This window comes from Hydra vulgaris, chromosome 02 (genome assembly GCF_038396675.1).
Source record: "Hydra vulgaris chromosome 02, alternate assembly HydraT2T_AEP".
NCBI classification, from domain to species: Eukaryota; Metazoa; Cnidaria; class Hydrozoa; order Anthoathecata; family Hydridae; genus Hydra; species Hydra vulgaris.
This window is the reverse complement of record NC_088921.1, coordinates 34,887,640-34,909,402: the sequence shown is the minus strand read 5'-3', so window position 1 is coordinate 34,909,402 and position 21,763 is coordinate 34,887,640. Positions and strand designations below refer to the sequence as shown.

Here is a 21,763-nt window from a genome sequence, read left to right as displayed (position 1 = left end):
TAAAAAATTTATTGAAGATAAATAAAAATTTTTAATATTTTACAAGCTGATGATGCTGGTGTCCATAACCCAGTGAAAATTTCTCAAAATAAATTATTATTTGTATTGAGAGAATTTGTATTGTTTGATGTTTTCTTATTAATATAACACACACTCTTATACACGATGTCTACACTCAAATCATATATATATATATATATATATATATATATATATATATATATATATATATATATATATATATATATATATATATATATATATACGTACATATATATATATATACATATATATATATATATATACATATATATATGTATATATATATATATATATGTATATATATATGTATATATATATATATATATATATATATATATATATATATGTATGTATATATATTTATATATATATAATTATATATATATATATGTGTGTGTATATATATATATATATATATATATATATATATATATATATATATATATATATATATATATATATATATATATAAAGTTTTTATATATATAAAAAAAGTTTTTATGATGAAATATTTATGGCAGGAGCTCTTCCTTTAATCAATCGCCCTACTAGAATAACCAAAACTTCAATGACGTTGATTGATAATATTTTTACAACAGATATTTATAATAAGAAATTACAAAAAGGAATTATAAAAACTGACCTATCCGATCATTTCCCTATTTTTCTAACAACCCATACTGTATCCTCTAACCCTGAAAGACAAAATATTAAAAAAAAAATGTCTTCAATGAGAACAATATAAAATCCTTCCAATATCAATTATCACTTCTGCATTGGAAACATAATAATATTAATGATGACGCAAATACAATATATAATAAATTATTTGATACGTTCTTCTTAATATACAATGCAAACTTTCCACTTTGTGAAAAAATAAAAAAAATAAAAACCTTGAATATTCCATGGATTACCAAAGGACTTAAAAAATCCTCTAAAATTAAATGGAAACTATATATAAAATATTTAAAAGCAAAATCAGATGAAAAACAGTAAAAATATAAAAGTTACCAACATTTATTTTAAAAAATTTGTAAAAATTATTATTCAAATTTAATTAGTAAATTTAAAAACAACTCAAAAAATACTTGGAGAACATTTAAAAAAATAACAGGAAAACAAAAAACAAATTTAATCTCCCATCCTAAAGTAATTAAAATAAATAAAACAAATATATATGAACCAAACGAAATTGCAAACGAGTTTAAAAAATATTTGATTGATATAGGAACTAAATTGGCAAATAAGATTCCTATTACAGAAAAAACTTTTAATGATTTCCTAGAGCCTATAAATAATTCGCTTTTTATAGATAATTTACAAATCTCTCAAAAAAAACAAAGCTACGGGTGCGGGCGAAATAAATGGCAACATGGTCATAGATTGCTTTGAAAATTTAAAGTGTATTCTTTATAAAGTGTTCAGGACATCTATACAGCAAGGTGTATTCCCCAACCAATTAAAAATAGATAAAGTTATTCTAATTTACAAAGATGAAAAAAAATTAAATATTAGTAATTATCGCCCTATCTCAGTTCTTTCAACCTTCTCGAAAATTTTAGAAAGATTTATATACAATAGAACATACAATTACCTTAATCTAAATAAACTTCTATATAAAAGTTAATTCGGTTTTGAAAAAAAATTGTTCAGCAAAACAAGCCATTACACAGTTCATTTGTGAAATCTCGAATTTATTTGGTAGATCACAATATGCATCAGGTATTTTCATTGACCTATCAAAATCATTTGACAAGGTCGATCACGTAATTCTACTTAAAAAACTCAAATTTTCAGAATTAATGGCAAATTAATAAAATGGTATAAAAGTTACTTGACAAATAGAAAATAATTTGTTTTCTATGGAGATTATTTTCAAAATGAAAAATTAATTGACATAAAATTTCAATTAATTTTTCCACAGTCTTCTATTCTAGGCCCATTTTTGTTTTTAGTCTATATAAATGATTTAAATAAAGCTTCTAACCTTGCGAACAATACTAATTTATTTCTGTCAAACAGTGACATTTATGAGCTTTTTCAAATATGAATAAAGGACTCAATCACATCCTTAACTGGTTTAAGTGCAACAAATTAACTTTAAACATTGACAAAAAAAAAATGAATCCTTTTATCACTCCCTCCTAAAAAAGTGTTTTTTACCAAATAATTTTATTGATAAAATTGAAATAAAAAAAGAGTCGTCAAAAGATTTTTAGGCATTTACATTGATAAAAATATTGCATGGAAGTATCATATCGACTTTATTTCTATTAAATTGGAAATCTATATAAGTTCAGATACTATCCAAGTAAACAAAATTTAATTCAACTCTGCTACTCATTTATTCATAGCTATATAAATTATGCAAATATTGTTTGGGGAAATACCTCTAAAAGTAAGTTACAAAATCTCTACCATCATCAAAAACACGTAATGCGTTTAATATGTTTTGAAAATCGTTTATCTCATTCAAATATTTTATTTAAAAACATTAAAGCACTAAACGTTTATGAACTCAATGTCTATAATATTTTATGTAAAAGTGAACAACCATTGTTCATTTTTAAAGATCTATTTACCCATAAAGCTTTAAACAAATATACTTTACAAAGTAATAATTTATTAATTGAACCCTTTTGTCAAACAAAGTTTAATCAATTTTGCATGAACTATCGAGCACTGTATTTAAGGAACAAAATTTTTGTTCCTAATTTTGATTTGTCAATTTCGTTTTTAAAACTAAATTAATAAACTAATTCTTTCTACTTGCAATATATATAAATATTTTTGAAATGTAAAATTATTTTCACTCTGGATAATTTGTAAAATTATTTTTAGTCTTTGTTTATTCTACATTGTTAATAGTTATTAAATCAATTGTATTTTTATTTTATTATATATACATGTTTGATATATTTTATATGGTTCTGGTGACAAAATCTTTTGGATCTTCTTTCAGATGCCAAGTTTATATATTGTTATGTTGTTATATTATGATTAATAATTGTAAACTAAAAAAAAATAAAAAAATATATATGTATATATATACAGTGTTCGAAGTGGAGGAAAAAAAGTTACACGATGGTATTTGGTAAATTAAAAATACCATCCCGCCTAATCATTGTTATATAGAGAGATTTATAAAAATGTGGCGGGATGGTTTATACTTTAAAAAAAGATGATGGGATGACATCCTGCCGCATCCCACCTCACGTCTAAAACTATATATATATATATATATATATATATATATATATATATATATATATATATATATATATATATATATATATATATATATATATATATATATATATGCATATATATATATGCATATATATGTGTTTGTGTATGTATATATATGTGTGTATATATATATATATATATATTTTCATAAACAAGACAAATTTTCTAATTTTTAAAATGACAATAATTGTATTTTAACCCTTTGACTGCTTGATAAAATTAAAAGATGTTTAGAAAAAACCAAAAAAAAACGAATATGGAAAAAAAAAAACAATTTCGAGATTTGTATGCCGTTTTTTATTTTATAACATCTACAAAATTTATAAACAAAAAATTTAAGCCCTCATTATATAAATAATGAATGATATTTAGAAAAGCAATAATTTTTTGCAATAAAGGTCATAATTTTAAAGATCAGTTTAAAAGCCACAATTGTGGCTTGCTGCAGTCAAAGGATTAAAGAACTTGCTTTAGAAAGAAAAAAAAAGAGTTTTTCTTGGCTCCTAAAGTTGCATATCTAAATAAGACCTGCATATCTAAATAAGACCATATCTAAGCAATCACTTTTGATCAGGTCTTTGAAGTTGACTAAAATTATAGGTCGGAAAAACACATGGCATTAAATATAAAAACTTTCCGATTTGTACAAAAGTTTGCTGTATAACTGTAAGAATCAAAAATTTCTAATCATATTTTTTCAGATGAACAGTTTTTAAAATTAAATTAACTTTCAGAATGTGTATACTTTTATTGAACAAATTCTAAGAAGTTATATTCTATCAAAAGTTTTTTTAATTGATTAGTTTCCTGATTTTTCAGTCATTTGAAGGTTCCATTAGTGACTCTAATCATCATTCTACAATTAAAACAAGCCATCGTGAGCAAATCCTTGAAGCATTTTTATTAAACAAAGAGAATGAACTTGATGAAAAAAAGGTAATTATTTTCAATTAATAAAAAATTAAATATTTCATATACTTTCTCTTATTCATACTCTAACTTTTTTTTTTTTTTTTAAAGAACAGGATTAATAATTATTTTTTTTATTAAGAACAGGATTACCATTAATTTTTTTTATTAAGAACAGGATTAATATTAATTTTTTTCATTAAGAACAGGATTAATATGCTAGAAAATGAAAAAAATATCTTAACCTGTGAACTCGATGAACTAAGGGAACAGAAAACAGAAGAAATTAGTTTAAACCAATTAAAAGAAAATAACGAAAAATCACAAACTTTGATCAATGAGTTAAAAAATCAACTCTCTGTTGATCAGACAAATTCTCATGAAGAAAAAGACCGCCTGAAAAATGATGTTAAAGAATTATGCAACATAAACAAAAGATTAAGGAAGAAAATAAAAGACCTTTCACAAAAATATCAAAAGATAGTTGACGAAAATAATAGATTAATTGAGATTCAGAATAAAGCTGAACAGCAGGTTCAAATGCTTAATGATAAACTTGCAACTGAACTGTCATGTAATAAAAAGCTTGAAAATGAACTTCATATAGTGAAAAATGAGTTTAACTTCTGTTCAGAACATTTGCGTAGCTATGAAAACTTAAACAAACATTTGCAGCAGCAGCTAGACGATCAAAAGAAAGCCTACGAAATACAGTTGAAAGTTTTAGCTTCTGACCTTTTGCAACTACAAACTAATAAAAAAAATGATTCTGTACAACTGAATACATCAATTAGTTTTGAATTTATAATCAATGAATTAAAAGCTAAAATATTGGAAAGCAAACATGAAATTGATTCTCTTTCAAAAGAATTAGAAAATTTAAAAAAACTTAACTTGCAAAATGTTAATGATCTTGAGCAATCAAAGACCACAATTATAGCTTTAAATTCAGAAATATTTTCTTTAAAAGCAGATCTTTCAAAGAAAATTATAAACTATGACATTTTACGTTTGCAAGAAGAAGTAAAACATTTTAAGGAGTCTAATCAAGCTTTAGAATTGCAAAATAATTTTGAAGCTCAAAAAATCACCAATGAAAATACAGAGTAAGTTACTTTTCTGAATTTTAATTTTATTTTTTATTTTGTACCATTTAACTATAAAAAAATTAGCATACATACTATCAATAGTGTGTAATATAATTTTGTTTGATAAAATATTTAAAATATATATGATATTTTTGTTATTTACATAATAAATAGTAATAGTATTATAAATCACATCATATTATACAAAAATTCTTATTTATATTATGTATACTTTAATACATATTAATATATTAATGTTAATATTATCTAATATGCAAATAGTATTATACAATAAATAATATTATGCAATATATAAAGAAAAGGTCAGTTAGTAAACTGACATTTTCTTTATATATTGTCTAATATTAAATATTTTCTTTATATAATGTTTAATATTAAAAAATGAAATTACTTTAAAACTGTTTTTATTAAAATACATATATAATATAAAGATGAAGTTAATGTAAATGAAGATTTTTTTAATTATATACCATAGAAGTGAAAAAGATACAGTATTGAATAATTTGGGAAGTCAGATAGATTCATTTTCTCCTGTACACACAAGCTCTAAGCACACTCTTTCTCCATTGAATCATCAATTTTCCCAAACTGTTGACAAAAGTATATTAATGCCAATAGATAACACTATTGCTCTTCATATTGAGGAAATGCGGAAACTTCAGAAACACTTGCAGTTTGCTATTCAAAGCAACGATATTTTAAAGAATAAACTTGAAGATCGATTGTATTTGATAGAAAAAGAAGCAAGTTCTTTAAATGATCCTCATCTTAGAGTAACATTATTTAGAGAGAATGATGGTATGCGTGCAAAGATTCAAGAGCTTGACCAACAATGTCAACATTTGAAGCGAGAAATAAATATGTTGCAGGTAGAGAGAGAAAAGTAAGTTTAATTTTTCTATTTTTATTTTTATTTTTTATTATAAAATTTTTGTTATTATTTTTATAAATTTATTTTATTTTATTGTATTTTTAATTAGATTAGTAATCTTGTTTTTTCTTTAGTAAAATGATACATATTGTTCAAAAAGAGGTTTCTTTTAAATTATTGATTTTTTTTTTAGTATCAAAGCAGAAAATAAGCGATTGCATGCTCAAATCCATGATCTAAATCAACTTGCTTTCACTTTAAAAAGTGAAATGCAGGTACATGATCATCTTGTACAGAAAGCAGATAAAATCACTAGTAATAATATTTTTAAACATTTAGTAAAGTTTAAATAGTTTTTAATGTATTATAATATTTATTACATATAATTCAAATAGAACTCTCATGAAATAAATGTAATATATAATAGTAATAAAGTTTCAAAAAGCATAGTTACATAAAAGGTTATAAAACTGCTCAATGTTCTTAAAGAGCAGATCAATAATATAATAGTAAAGCTCACATCTTTTTTTTTTTTTTTTTTGTGTAAAGTAAATTAAACATATAGTTGAATGGTTTGTATTTATATGTACATTAGAATAGGGCATTGGGTGTTCTTTTCTGTCCTGAATAAGATGGTATAAAAATTTTCGAATAAAAAATATTATAGATGTCCTAACTGACCCTTAAATATTTAACGGGTCCCTAATATTATCAAAAAAAAATTTCATAAAAATAGTAATCATTTTATATAAATATTATTTATATAAGTTTTTATGGTGTTTTTTTTAATAAATTTTTTTTTAGTCATGATTTTATAAAATCTGATTACTTTTTTTAAAACTTTTATGAAATTTCTTTTGAGTACCAGGTTGACATACTTTAGATGAAATTTTTTTTGATAAAAATAGGACCTGTTAAAAATGGAAGGGTCAGTTAAGACCCCTAAATGTTTTTTTTACTTAAAATTTTTTTAAATTCAGTGTTATATTATTAATTAGAACAAACCTAGGGGTGTAAGAAAAAAAAAATTTTCAAAAAGTAATTTTCACCCTACCCTAATGTACCTTAATCTAAACATTTACAAGAAATTCAATGCTTTTTTTTACCTTCATATTTATAAATTACTGTTTTAACTGCCAGGTCAGGTTCATATTTATAAACTACTGTTCATATTATGTTTATAAATTAGGTTCATATTTATAAATTACTGTTCATATTATGTTTATAAATTAGGTTCATATTTATAAATTACTGTTCATATTTATAAATTACTGTTTTTACTGTCAGGTCAGGTTATCCTGCTACTGGTAACATGTAACCCAATACAATCTGCTTCGTGTCCTGCTGCCTTGTAGGATACAAGTTATTCCACCTCTCTTGTATCGTTCAGACTTTGTCACCTCACCTAAAGACAAAGCTGAATTGTTTGCTAAGAACTTTCATCAATATCTCCTCTTGATTCCACTAGTTGTGTTCTACATGACATCGCCAACAAACAGGTTGATTCATTGCTTGACATTCGTATCACTCCAGCTTCTGTATCTAAAGTGACTTCCTGCTTAGACTCTTCTAAAACTTGTGGCCCGGACAACATACCTGTTATTGTCTTGCAGAAGTGTACTTCGGAGATGTTGTCTATATTACAAAACTATTCAACAAGTGCTTATCAGAGTCTTGTTTTCCAGCCTGCTGGAAAACATCCATTATCTCTATTTTCAAAAATTCTGATGAACGATCTGATTCGTCTAACTACCGTCCCATTAGTCTTCTTCCTATCATAAGCAAGGTTTTTGAATCTTTAATTAACAAACACTTAATTTCTCATCTTAATCTAATAACTTACTTTCTGACCATCGATATGGATTTCGATCTTCTCGTTCTACAGCTGATTTGCTAACAGTAATAGCCGATAGGTTTTATCGTGTATTAGATAGAGGTGGAGAGGTTAAGGCCATCGCTCTTGACATCTCAAAAGCTTTTGATAAAGTTTGGCATGCTGGTCTTCTCCATAAGCTTTTTTCTTATGGTGTATCTGGGAACATCTTTAAGATTATTGAATCCTTCCTTTCCAATCGCAGTATAAAAGTTATCCTCGATGGACAGCACTCTTCTTCTTAATCTGTAACTTCAGGGGTTCCTCAAGGTTCTATCCTTGACTCTATACTTTTTTTAATTTACATTAACGATCTTCCAGAGACTCTCACATCTAAGGTGGCATTGTTTGCTGATGATACTATCATTTATTCTTGTTGTGATAAGAAGCCAACACTCTCTGATTGCTTGGAGGGGGCATTTGAGCTTGAAAAGGATCTTACTTCTGCTACAGCATGGGGCTCACAGTGGCTGGTGAACTTCAATTCCGATAAATTCAATTTTTTTCAGCAAATTGTTATCGCAATAATTTAGATCTTCCTATATTTATAAACAGTAATGTACTCGATGAGTCATCCAATCTTCATCTTCTAGGATTAACTCTTACTTCTGATCTTTCTTGGAAACCATATATCAAATCTGTTGCAAAATTAACATCTGCTAAGGTTTAATTAGCATCTGCTAATCTCTTTACCAAACTCGACACTTTCTTACTTCGGATTCTATTCTCTATTTCTATAAATCTCAAATCTGGCTTTGTTTGGAATACTGTTGCCATATCTAGGGCGGATCATCTAATGATGTCCTTTCTCTTTTAGACAAGGTGCAAAAGCGCATTGTAAATATAGTTGGACCTACTCTTGCAGCCAACCTCCAACTATTATCACATCGTCGTAATGTTGCTTCTCTTTCATTTTTCTGCATTTTTCGTCATTCAATTAAGTCTCATCCTTTTTCTGTGACTGTTCCTAAAGGCTCCAAAAACTCTTATTCGTCCTCAAACATCATTTTTTGGAATTCGCTTCCTTCATCTTGCTTTCCTAATTCATATAATTTGCTATCCTTTAAGTCGACTGTCAATCATTATCTTGCTCTACAATCTTCATCTTTTCTCTTCCAGTAACTTCCAACTTTATTTAGTGGTTGCTTGCAGCCTTGGAAGTGAAGATGTTTTAAAAAAAAAAAACTTGCTTGATAAAGCAACTTGTGCTAATATTCTAAGAATTGATAACGTCATGCAAATCTTTTCTTCGAAATGCTATTTTTTAATTATTAAATAACTTCACTTTGAATAATAATAATAAATCAGGTTGTTCTATCTATCATGGATCATCATGACTCTATTATCATCAATCATCTGTGACAAATGATACACCTTTTTTTTTCTTTCTTTTTTTTTTTTCCAATTGCATTTATAACTATATTTTTGCATCTTTTATAACAGCTATAATAATGCATGAAACTTTTGTTAGAACCATTAGTTGAATATATTTATTATGTTATTGAGTATTTTTAACTATGCCTAAATTTTATTAAATGTTGATTAAATATATTTTATTTAAATATTGAATAAATTATTGAAAAAATAATTACTATTCTAACTTATATTAAGTAAATTACTTTAATTTTAACCATAGAAACAACAGATATAGATAAAGAAATCATGGTAGGTTTGCTTGAAGATATTAAAGATTTAAAGGAAAAACTTAAGCATGCTATTACTGTTGATAATCAATTGCGTAATAAACTTCAGGAAAAATTAGAAAGACCCCCTTCAGCTGCTTCATTTGATGAAACAGAGCCATCTACTCGTCGTGCATTATTTTGTAGCAAAAATTGGCTGGTAACAAATAAGTTAGATCGAGATTTTGCTTTATTAAATGAAACTCCTACTAAAGATAATGGTAATATTTTTATTCTTTTTCTTTTTTAAATAGTTAGCAAAAATATTACTTGTTAAAACTTATACAGATGTACAAAAAAATGTTTTAGTACAGATGTAGGGCAAGCTCAAATTTTTTTGTATATTCATACTCTTGGGAAACAATGTTTTGTAAAAGAATTTTTTTGCCATAAATGTACTTTATACATAGATTATACCTGCCTAAATCCTTAGTTTATGTATGTTAAAAAATTAACACTATAAAATGAAACATTTTAAAATCTTTTTATTTTACTCTATATATATACTTTTTATACTCTTCTTATATATTAGCAGTTTCTCGTTTTTATATCCTTCCATCTCTTATCTATAAGTATTTTATGAGAAGTTAATATTAAGAAAAAAAGAAAATGAAATCTAATCAAAAGTTGAAATAAAGTTTAAACAAATTTTGTGATGAGATCCAACCGGTTGCTCCCATTCATTTAGAAATATCATAGTGATGGTACATATGTACTTTGGCCTAACTCAATTTCATCACACTGTGCTAAATCAGTCACAGATGTGTTAAAGTCACAAAATATACTACTGATACCAAAAGACATGAATCCAGCAAATGTGCCAGAAGCTCATCTTATTGAGGATTTTAGTGTAATTCTTAAACTAATGTACTTGGATGTGTTGACTGCTGAAGTTTACCAACAAGAAACGAGGATTAGTTAATCTTGAGAAAAATGGATGTCAAGCTTGTACAATAGTTAGTTTCAACAATACATAAGACCAAATATGTCTTTATGCTAATTTTTATATGACATATTATTATAACCAATATAAACTAAATAGTTCTTAAATAAATAAAGAATCCAAGCGTCAAAAGAAGCACTAAGAAACATTTATTAGAAGCTCTTCAATCATCAGTTATCACATGCATTAGAAGCCTTTCAATCATCAGTTATCAAATAAATGAATCATATCGTGCTATTTTTATTATTATAGAAAATATTTTCCAAAATGTGTTTTTAGTTATGCAAAGTTTTTCATTATTATAATCATGTGAAAACAATTATTTTTTAGCAATATTAGGGGCTTCCCATAAAGGCATCACCATTTTTTAAGTAATTTTTAACCCCTCCCCCCTCCCCCACTTCTTTGTCACCGGTTGTCTTTTTTATCTATAGCCTTCTTTAAAAGGATGTTATAAAGTTGGGACCTCTTTCCTTTTTTTCTTTTTAAATAAAACCCGTTTCTAATTTATGCATGTTAGTTGCTGCTTTTCACATGTGAATTATAGTTTTCTGTGTTTGAAATTCAACCTGGTGCTTATAGTGAATTTACATGTTTGACTCGCGTAGTTTGTTCTTGTAAAACTCTCTAAAATAAAAAAATTGTATTATTTTAGACTTTAAGTGGTCATAGGAATTTACCTTCCTCTTTGTCCATTCAATTACTTTTTAAGTAATTGTCAATTGATATGATTGGAATAGGGCTGTCCAAATCGTCTGAAATTATTGCGTCATTTAAAATATTAAGGCCCTCTGTTTCAATTTCTCCCACAACAAGCCATTCAGCATAGGCTGCATTCTCTTCTGTAGCAATTACAGCTATCAACCCTCTTTTGCACTTGGCTGCAGTGCGAACAGGTCTGACTTGCAAAGAAATAATAGCCATTTTGTTGATAACATTGGAATATTATTCTAATGGTATTAACCAAATGGCTATTATTCCTTCTTATTATCAACTTAGTTTACGTTGAACTGACATGCTTTTTGAGCATGACTTAAGAGGCAAAGTACAAGTTACACAGAAGGAAAAAACAGATCATAAAGAGGAAGTTTGAATGATTTCAATGGTCAAGGAATAGTTCTCTAAATATTGGAAGAGATAAAGGAAAATACAGGGAAAACTATTCTTGGTGGTGATGGCTGAAACAGTTACAGCTTTAGAGAAATCTTCTGACTGGCTGATTGGAATGGGTGGACTCAAAAATTGACCTGGAGTACATGGAAATAAGAGCTCCTTATCAAAAGCAAGATCTGGAATCCCACAATCCTCATCATCTCTGATCCTTTGATAAGAAATTATGAGGTTTGAGCTCTGTCTTGTTGTTTGGAATCATATACTTGACCACCGTTGATAATTGATCAATCAAATTTAGCAAATTCAAAATTATGTTTCTCCAACAGAACTGCCCTGCCTAGAGTTGCAAAAAAATCAGTTTTTTTTTTCTTCTTTTAGTGTTTTGTTTTTTTTTTTTTGCATTTTTTTTTGTTTTTTATTAGGATAAGTTTTGGAATAGTTTTTTTTATTCTAGTATATGATCATCATAAGCACAAATACATGTACAAAGCACAAATACATGTAGAAACAATTTTAATTTATATTTTTAATAAATAAATAAATTAGCTCTAAGTTATATCTAGGTATACTGTATAGAAATGTTTGTTTGTCATGTTGTACTTCCTAACTACTGTGTTACACTCATTATATACAGGAACTATACTTGTCCTATAAAAAAAAAATTACCATTTTAATTTTGATAATGTAAATATATTAGTATATTATATCATGTAGGGGATGCAAATTTTGACAAAAATAAAAAAATTGGAATTCGAAACTAAGTTTTTTATGTCTATAAAAATAACTTTTTTGAGATAATTCATTGTTGTTTATTGCATAAAAAAGACTTTCTTTAAAAATAAAAATGGAATATAAAATTATACCAAATTCAATTAGTACAGAAACATTCTAAAATGGTATATCGTTTAATAATAAAAAATATAAAATTTTTGTTTTATTTGTCTAAAATATGTCTTGAGGAAGCAGATATCACTTAAAACTGCCTCTCCGAGTCTCGTTCGAACTTTTGTACTAAAGTTTCCAGCAATTGAGAAGGCTCGTTCAGACTCCACACTCGATGGCGGAATCAAAATCAAGTATGATTAGACGGACTCTAATACTTTGCCATGAACGCTGTTCTCTTCAAAGAATTTTATTTTAGAATTTATTTTTGAAATTAAACTCCTATTTATTATTTGTTGAGTTGAGTTGGACGTTATGTTGGACAATATATTCAATTAAATTTTGTTTTGCAACTTTTGCATTAATGTTAAGGGCTTAGTTTGTTCTTCCAACATCACTTCTATCACATTGTCAGCTTCTGAATGCTTGCCTGAGGAGGTTTCCATGTTAGTGTTAAATATCAATCTTTGTGCAAAGTTTTCAATAACTTTAGCTATTGTTTTTTTCAATGGTCTAGTGAAAGATGCGTGAATCTCACTTTTTCCGCCATTGTGTAAATACTGAAGAGTTCCAAACATTAGTTTGTCTTTGGCTTATTCAGTCTTCTAATTTCTTCTTTAATTTTGAAAGTTCATCAGATTCGAAATTTTCAAGCCTAAAAAAAAATGCCACATCAGCAGAAAGCAGATTTACATCTTCTCGACAAAGGGCTTCAACAGTAAGCTTTACTGGGAGAAGTGCAGAGATAATGTTTTTAATAGACAAAATTTCAGCATCTAGTGATATCAGATGCAATGTCAATCAATGCTTTTCTAACAGCTTTTTAGCTTGTTAAATCATTCAAGCATTTCGACTAAGCTATTCCATCTAGTTCTAGTGTCTATAATAAGTTTCAATTGTTTTCCAAATTATTGTTTCACGTATATTTGAAGAATACCATTTGATGTTTTCGAAAAACAAAATTTCTTTACAATCGAATGAACTTTTTGATGAGAAAACTAAATCCAAATTCTTCAGTCTCAACAAGCTCAGCTTTATTATAAGTTAGTTCAATCAAGCCTATATTTTCATCTTCAATGTATTCCTCATCTGATTCATCGAAGTCACTTACTTGATCTTCTACACTAACATTTTCTGTATATGTGTGAGCCACCAATTCACTTGTATTTGAATTATTATACAGAACATCAATTACAGCTAAATTTATCGCATGTGCGAAGCACAACTGCTGATTACATGGTAAAAACCATCCAACTTTTTACATCAAAGTTGCCCCATCAGTTGTTATAGACATAATATCTTTATTGATATTTGGATTGTTGTCTTGCAATGTGGTTTTCAGAGCCTTAATGCATTTCTCTGCAGGGAAATGTCCTTTAACAGGTACTAAACCTAAATTCCAAAACTGTTTCTTGCCATGGACATTCACATTTAAATAACATCGGTTTCTTGAAGATGTCCATTCATCTAGAGTTAAGCAAAATCTTGTTCCATCTTCTTTTAAATTTATAAAATCCTGCATCATTTTAGCCTGCATTTTTTGTGCGTATTCTAAAAGCATTTTGTGAATCAAGTTAGGTGGTTTTGGTAATACATAATCTTGAGCGCCTCTAGTCAAAAACAAATTTCTCAAATCGATAGATGTACTGCTTTCTGGACCTATATCTTGCACGACATCCCGTTTTAATACATTAATACTGTATATTGTTCTTAAATGCATGTGCTGCGGTGTTGTTGTTGAACCAGCGGTTTTTACTATTTCATAACATATTTTACATTTTGTTGTTAGTTTTTTTGATCCTCTTAAAAAATGAATCCAAACAGAATTTTGATTTTTACATTGCTTTGTGTATTCCAAATAACTTTTCTTTGAAGACATTTTAGGATGTACTGTTGATAATAATTTAACTTGTTAAACAAAACAAAATTAAAATTAAACAGTTATCAAATAATGTTGTTAAACAAAACAAAATTAAAATTAATTAGTTATCAAATAATGTTGTTAAATTAAAACTTAAATATTGCTTACCTATTTAAATATTGCTTACCTATTTAAATATTACTTACCTATTTAAATATTGCTTACCTATTTAAATATTGCTTACCTATTTAAATATTGCTTACCTATTTAAATATTGCTTACCTATTTAAATATTGAAGCAAATCTCAACACTGTTGAAAATTGTAAAATATAAGACACGAACAAGATTATACCAAATATAAGAATTATTACATGTGGATATGAAATGAAGACATGAAACTGCAATATAACTGCAATTTAGGATTGTTTTCTCTATGTCTACTTGTATTATGCAGGATAACTGTAATTTACAATTGTTTTCTTTATTTCTTCTTATAGAATTAGAATGTAGAATATTTATATGAACAGAAAAAAAAACACAATTTAAAAGTTGGAGAGAGCACGAAAAAATAAAATTTTAATTTCGCAATTCGCTGGAAAATTTTCGGAATTCAAAACTATATTATGAAATCGAGTTCCGGAATTCTCGAATTTCGAGATGCAATCCCTAATGCCATGCCAATTTAATGTTAGATTTCAGACATTTTTTTGAGCATTTGTAGATGGTGTAGTAGTTTTTGTAGTAATTTAATTATCAAATTTTGTAGTGATTGTGTAGTAATTTAATTATCAAAGGTGATAAGTAGTGTTGTTTTGTATTGTACATAATTGAAAAAAAACATTATTTATCAAAAAAAAAAAAGCAATAGTTTATTAATTTCAAAATGTATTTAAGCTATGTAAGATATTATAAATACATAGGCAGCTGTAGAATAAAGTATTACTGTAAACAATATATGAATATTTTAATTAAAAAATCATTTATGCAGTAATATTGTGAGTGTTACTGCATTAGTTAGAGCTTTCTAATTCTTAGTCACCCAGACCTAGACATCTTTATTTGATGATTTATTTATTCATAATTTATCTTTTTTTCTGGATTATTTACATCTTGGCGTTTCAACATTTTTCAACAAACCTTGTCATTTGAGGTCCATTTTTAGACAATACTATTGCAAAGGGAATATATAATTCTTTCCATTTTGGTTTATAGGTTAAAATAAATGGGCAATTTTTTGCCAACAAGAAGAACAATAAGAAATCAGTCAATAATTTAAAGATATCTTTATATATATACATATGGCAGAAAATTTTTTTTTAAATAAAAATAAGGTTTTTTAAAAATATATTTAAAATTAATTTTTTTTTTTTTGAATTTTCATAAAGTTTTGCATTTGAGTACCAGGTTGACTTATTTTTGAAGAATTTTTTTTTTTATAATATTAGGGACCTGTTAAATAGAAAATGGACTTGAGCACATAATAAATATTGGACAACTGAACTTAAATTGGGCATAAATTAATCAAAAAAAGATAACCACAGCACATGGAGGTCGCTGAGTTCTGATTTTTTATCTATGGGGGAAGGGGGGGTTAGGTATATCAAGTAATTACTTGACATTACTGTTATCAGGTAACTACCTGGCATTACGGTTATCAGGTAATTAGCCGACATTACTGTTATCAGGTAATTACCTCACAATTGGTCAGGTAATTACCTGATAACGCTGACCACAATTGGTCAGTGAAATATTGTTAATATATTATTATATCAAATATATTTAAAGATAGTTATACGCTGCCTTTTATTGAAATCAACTTACATATTATAAACATTTCTTTAACAAGAATATTATTTTTAAAAATATGTATGTATATATATTTTTTATTATATATATATATATATATATATATATATATATATATATATATATATATATATATATATATATATATATATATATATATATATATATAAATATGTATGTATGTATTAAAACTTAAGTTTTTATGAACTAGATCAGTGGTCGGCACCATATTTCCAAAGGGCCCCACTTGCAAAATTCTTGTTTTAGTTGTGGCCCACAGCAATAAATAAATTATATATAAAATAGGTTATATTACCTATATAACAGAATATAGTATAGAATTAGATTATAGAACTAATAATTGTATCAATACAAAATACATACTTAAGAAAAAAAACACATAAAACACAATTAAAAATTTGGTGAGTATTTTGTTGTTGCAGCTAGCACAAGGTCATTCAAATGAGTGTCAGTCAGTCTTGTTCTGTAAACATTTTTTATTATTTTCATGGCTGAGAATGTTTGTTCGCATTGGTAACTAGTGCCATACATACAGATAAGTCTATTTGCATGTTTTTTAAGAACTGAAAACATTCCTTCATGACAGCATGCCAGAAAATAATTAAATTTTCACCAAAATCTTCATCTTTTTTTGCTGCCTTTCTTCTCAACTCGTCGTCACATTGAAAGTTAATTAGTTCATCCTCTGCTTTTAAAATATCAGCTTCTTCAAAGTCCTTTAGAATATTAATATCATTCATATCAAAGTCAAATGGATAACACAAAAAAACTATATGCTTTTTTAAGTCTTCAAATTCATTAAATCTGTTTTCAAATTGATCATACAGAGCAGTCACTATTAATGAAAATGACGATAACATTTCCCTTGATGGTTGACATTCATTTAAAATAGGAAAATGAGTACAACTACCAGATGCAAATTGAGTTTTGTACAAATTAAGTTTTGTCTTCATCACAGTGATGTGGTTGATCAAATCACAAACCAGCACACGGCAGCCTTGTAATCTCTTATTCAGAACATTGAATTGTGCTGTGATGTCGCAAAGGAAAGCCAGTTTACACTTAAACTCTTCAATAGACATTGTAATGAATGAAAATTTTTGAGTTACCATGAACTGCAGTACACTTGGCAAACACTCCCAAAATCTGTTAAGAATATTTCCTCTTGATAGCCACCTAACCTGCAAAAAATAGACAAACATTTATTTTTGATTGTAATGGTAAATTATTTATTTTTTGTCTATATACCTCTGAATGAAGAAGAAAATCACCATGTTCATCTTCATTTTGTTCCATTAGCGCACGAAATTGACGCCTTTTGAGTGCATTGGAACGTATATGATTGATTGTTTTTACTACAGCTGTCATTACATCATCAATTGTCGCAACTTTAGCGCACAGTGCTTCCTGGTGTATCACACAGTGATATGACATAAATTTGTTAGGAAACTCACCACTATTTCTCAGCAAAGTAACAACTTCTCGAATTCTTCCAATCATAGCAGGAGCGCCATCTGTGACACTGAAGATTTTTTTTGAAGAGGCACTTTCCTATTTTTTAATATTTTGAACAATTTGTCATAAATGTCTTGTCCAGTTGTAGTTGTTTCCAGTAGTTCAATTCCAAGCAGTTCTTTAAATAAACAACAATTCATAGTGATAAAACAAGCATAAACACAGAGTTGTGCTTTACCGACAAGGTCAGTAGACTCATCGAGAGCGATACTCACAAATTCAGCTTCTGACAGATTGTTTGACAATTGTTCATAAACATTAACAACCATTTTCTCAATTTTTCGAGTAACTGTACGCGCGGACAAGTGCATACTTTGAAATTTGTCATGAATTTTTTTATCATTTGGGAAAAGAAATTTAGATGCTTCAATCATGCATTCTTTGATTATTTCACCATCAGTAAATGGTTTCAGGTTTTTTGCTAATATCCATGACACCATATTAGAGGCACGAGTTTCACAATCAACACTGCTAGACATTTGTTGAAACAAATTTTTGTGTTTTTCTAAACAGCTTTTCAATGAGTCGTATTTTATTTTTCTGGTTGTTGAATCAAGAGGATATTTAGTATTGTACAATTCATGTTTTGATACGAAATGACGTTCAAGCTTGGTTCCTTTCAGTTCACTAACAGTCTCATTACATATTAAACATAGAGCATTGTTACTTGGTCCCTCAGTGAAGAAATAAATCAGCTTCTGTTTTTCATTCCACTGACGTGCATATTTACGTTTCGCTTCATGTTTACCTGGCATATCTTTGCAAGTTAATGTGTGTATTTATCAGAGTTGCAACTTCTGAATATAGCATCCAGACTCGATAACTGGTTACTCAATAACTGGTTATACTCTAGTAATTTTTGGTTATTCAATTTCCAAATATAGCGTCTTAAAAAACCGGTTATTTAAAACATTAAAGATTTGCCGACTATTTCTTTTATAATACTTATTTCATAAAAAATCTAAACAATGTAGTATTTTTATTCAAGAAAAGTACGAAAAACATTCTAAAGACAATAACTTTTACCACTGGTATATTTGATATGAAATAGTTTTTACAGCGTTAAATTAATTAAATTGTTGTTTGAGTTACTTCATATGAACAAATTCGAATGTTCTAATTATTTTTGACGTGCTTTTCGAATGTTTTTATTTTTGTAGAGTAATTTTTTAGCATGATTTAACTTTTAAGTATAAGGATCTTATTTGAAGTCTTAAAGTGCTACAGTGTTAGAGTGCATTAAAATTATTTTTTTACTATGTCTAAAATGACAAGATCTGGTGTTAGGGAGTATTTTATAAGGAGGCTTTATAATTTTTACAGCCTGGAAAACAACTAAAAGGCCCACAACTACACTACTTTGTATATTATGCAGTTAGGTGGCTTGGGACCCACAAATTATGTAGCAAAGGCCCACAATTGGGCCGCGGCCCACAATTTGCTGACCTCTGAACTAGATTGTTATATTTTTAGATATTTCAGTGCAGTATCCATCATCCAATGATAACAGCATGGTCAGTGATGTATTAAGTCGCAAAAAATTACTAAAAAAACATGTAAATGATCTTCTGACTTTGTCTATAAATATTGAAATAAAACTCACAGTAACAGATGAAAAAAGGGCAATAGTAAGTTTCTTTATTTTATAATTTTTAATTTTGGAGTTATAGAGTTAAGAGAGGGTTGTAACCACAAAATTAGCCTCTTCGACTGTAGCCCTCTCAGTCTTGGGGATGTGAATAGTTTAAAAAGAAAAAAAATAATGTAAAGAAAAATTGAAAAATAAAAGCATAAAAACAGTTTGTTTTATGTAGCCAAAAATTTATGTGCATCAAATGCAATCCATCTCCATGATACTTCTAGAGATCATAGTATGATTTTCAAAATTTTATTTTGCAGTCTAAATAGTATTGCTGGTTTAGGAAATCAGAAAGAACATTATGGAGATAAATGCCACACCTAAAGAAATTGTACAAATTTTGCTAGTTTTTAAAAAATCCAACCAAAACAGGACTTTAACAAACAAAGATAACTTAGAGGTAAGTATAACAAAATTTTTCATAATATTTTTCTCATTATTTTATGCAAAGTTGTTATTATATTGTTTTTTATATCTACAAACTTGTGTTAGATAACATCCTTAAACTTTGTGTAGATAACATCCTTAAACTTTGTGTAGATAATATCCTTAAACTTTGTGTAGATAACATCCTTAAAGAATGAGTTAAGAAGATTGAAGAAAATTTTATGTTCAAAGGAAAAATTTATTACAAAAACGTTAAATATGATTGAGGTAGTTATTAATTTAAACAAGATTTTCTACAGCTTTAATATGAACATATCAAATACATACATGATATGAGCATATTGAGTACATACATAATGTGAACATATTGAACCAGAATATTGATTGACATTTAAATTTAATTCAACCTGAATTATCAATCTTGTTCAATTCGCTTTGACCAAACTAGAATTCCCTAAAATAAAAAAAGTTTTTATTTACTAATTTTAATTTTTTATCAAAATAACATAAAGTCTATACAGTAGCACCTAAAATAGCACCTATACAGTAACACCTAAAATAACACCTATACAGTAACACCTAAAATAATACCTATACAGTAACACCTAAAATAACACTTATACAGTAACACCTAAAATAACACCTATACAGTAACACCTAAAATAACACCTATACAGTAACACCTAAAATAACACCTATACAGTAACACCTAAAATAACACTTATACAGTAACACCTAAAATAACACCTATACAGTAACACCTAAAATGACTTTAGGTGTTAGGTTATTAACATGTTAAAGTGACACCTATAAATAAGTAATCTAACGACTTTAAAAGATTAGGTTGTTAACTTACAGTGACACTAATGACTTTTTAGTTTTAGTTTTACTTCTTTTTAATTATTGCAATAATTTTTTGTCTAGAATAATATTCTATGGAAAGAAACGATGAATCAATCCCTTATGAAAAAACGTTTGTTAATCATTTTTTAAATATTTTATTTTGATGACTTTGATAAATGATGATGATAAAGATGATGATGATAATGCTGATGATGTTGATGATGATGATGATGATAATGATGATAATAGTAATGATGATGATGATGATGATGATGATGATGATGATGATGATGATGATGATGATGATGATGATGATGATGATGATGATGATGATGATGATGATGATGATGATGATGATGATGATGATGATGATGATGATGATGATGATGCTTTTTAACACCAAATGTGTAAATATTCTAATAAGCCAGGCAATTTTTAAAATCAACTCAATTCACTTCATTTATATATTTATATATATATATATATATATATATATATATATATATATATATATATATATATATATATATAAGTTTAAATGCACTTGTTTTTTTTAAGTTAAGGTAAGTTTAGAGTGGTACAAAGAGAAAACACGAAGCAGGGTCCAGGTTTTTTTTTGTTTTTTTATTAGCCGATTATTAATTAAGAAAAAAACACAACGAATAAAAATCTTTTCTGAAATTAAATAACTAGCTCAAGTAAGCTTACTTAGAAAAAAGTTTAAACCTACAACTTCTTTTAATCTTTAAAAGTACTATATATGTTAAAAATCAAGTGCATTTAAACTTTCTGTACAAGGTGTATATCTGCGTGTGTGTGTGTGTGTGTGTGTGTGTGTGTGTGTGTGTGTGTGTGTGTGTGTGTGTGTGTACAGTAGTGTGCGAAATAATGTAAACATGGGCTTGTAAAACTAAAAAAAAACCTTTTAAACAATTAAACACATTTATTATAAAAAACATGAAGTTAGTTTTTTTACAGTTTTCTTTGATTTTGTTGTTACAAAATCACATCTGA

At 27.1% G+C, this 21,763-nt stretch overlaps 1 protein-coding gene across 2 annotated transcripts in view; it reads left to right on the top strand.

Annotated features, from left to right (window-relative positions):
• The window catches only part of LOC100206658 (putative leucine-rich repeat-containing protein DDB_G0290503), an 88,788-nt gene that overhangs the window by 65,358 nt on the left and 1,667 nt on the right, over nucleotides 1-21,763 (top strand). For both annotated transcript variants that reach the window (XM_065790701.1, XM_065790702.1), the window contains 9 exons: nucleotides 4,114-4,230; nucleotides 4,408-5,309; nucleotides 5,788-6,195; nucleotides 6,377-6,498; nucleotides 9,693-9,959; nucleotides 19,354-19,508; nucleotides 19,803-19,919; nucleotides 20,084-20,173; nucleotides 20,831-20,879. In XM_065790701.1, coding sequence (XP_065646773.1) covers nucleotides 4,114-4,230; nucleotides 4,408-5,309; nucleotides 5,788-6,195; nucleotides 6,377-6,498; nucleotides 9,693-9,959; nucleotides 19,354-19,508; nucleotides 19,803-19,919; nucleotides 20,084-20,173; nucleotides 20,831-20,879 — 2,227 coding nt within the window. The remainder of the gene's footprint in view (nucleotides 1-4,113; nucleotides 4,231-4,407; nucleotides 5,310-5,787; nucleotides 6,196-6,376; nucleotides 6,499-9,692; nucleotides 9,960-19,353; nucleotides 19,509-19,802; nucleotides 19,920-20,083; nucleotides 20,174-20,830; nucleotides 20,880-21,763) is intronic.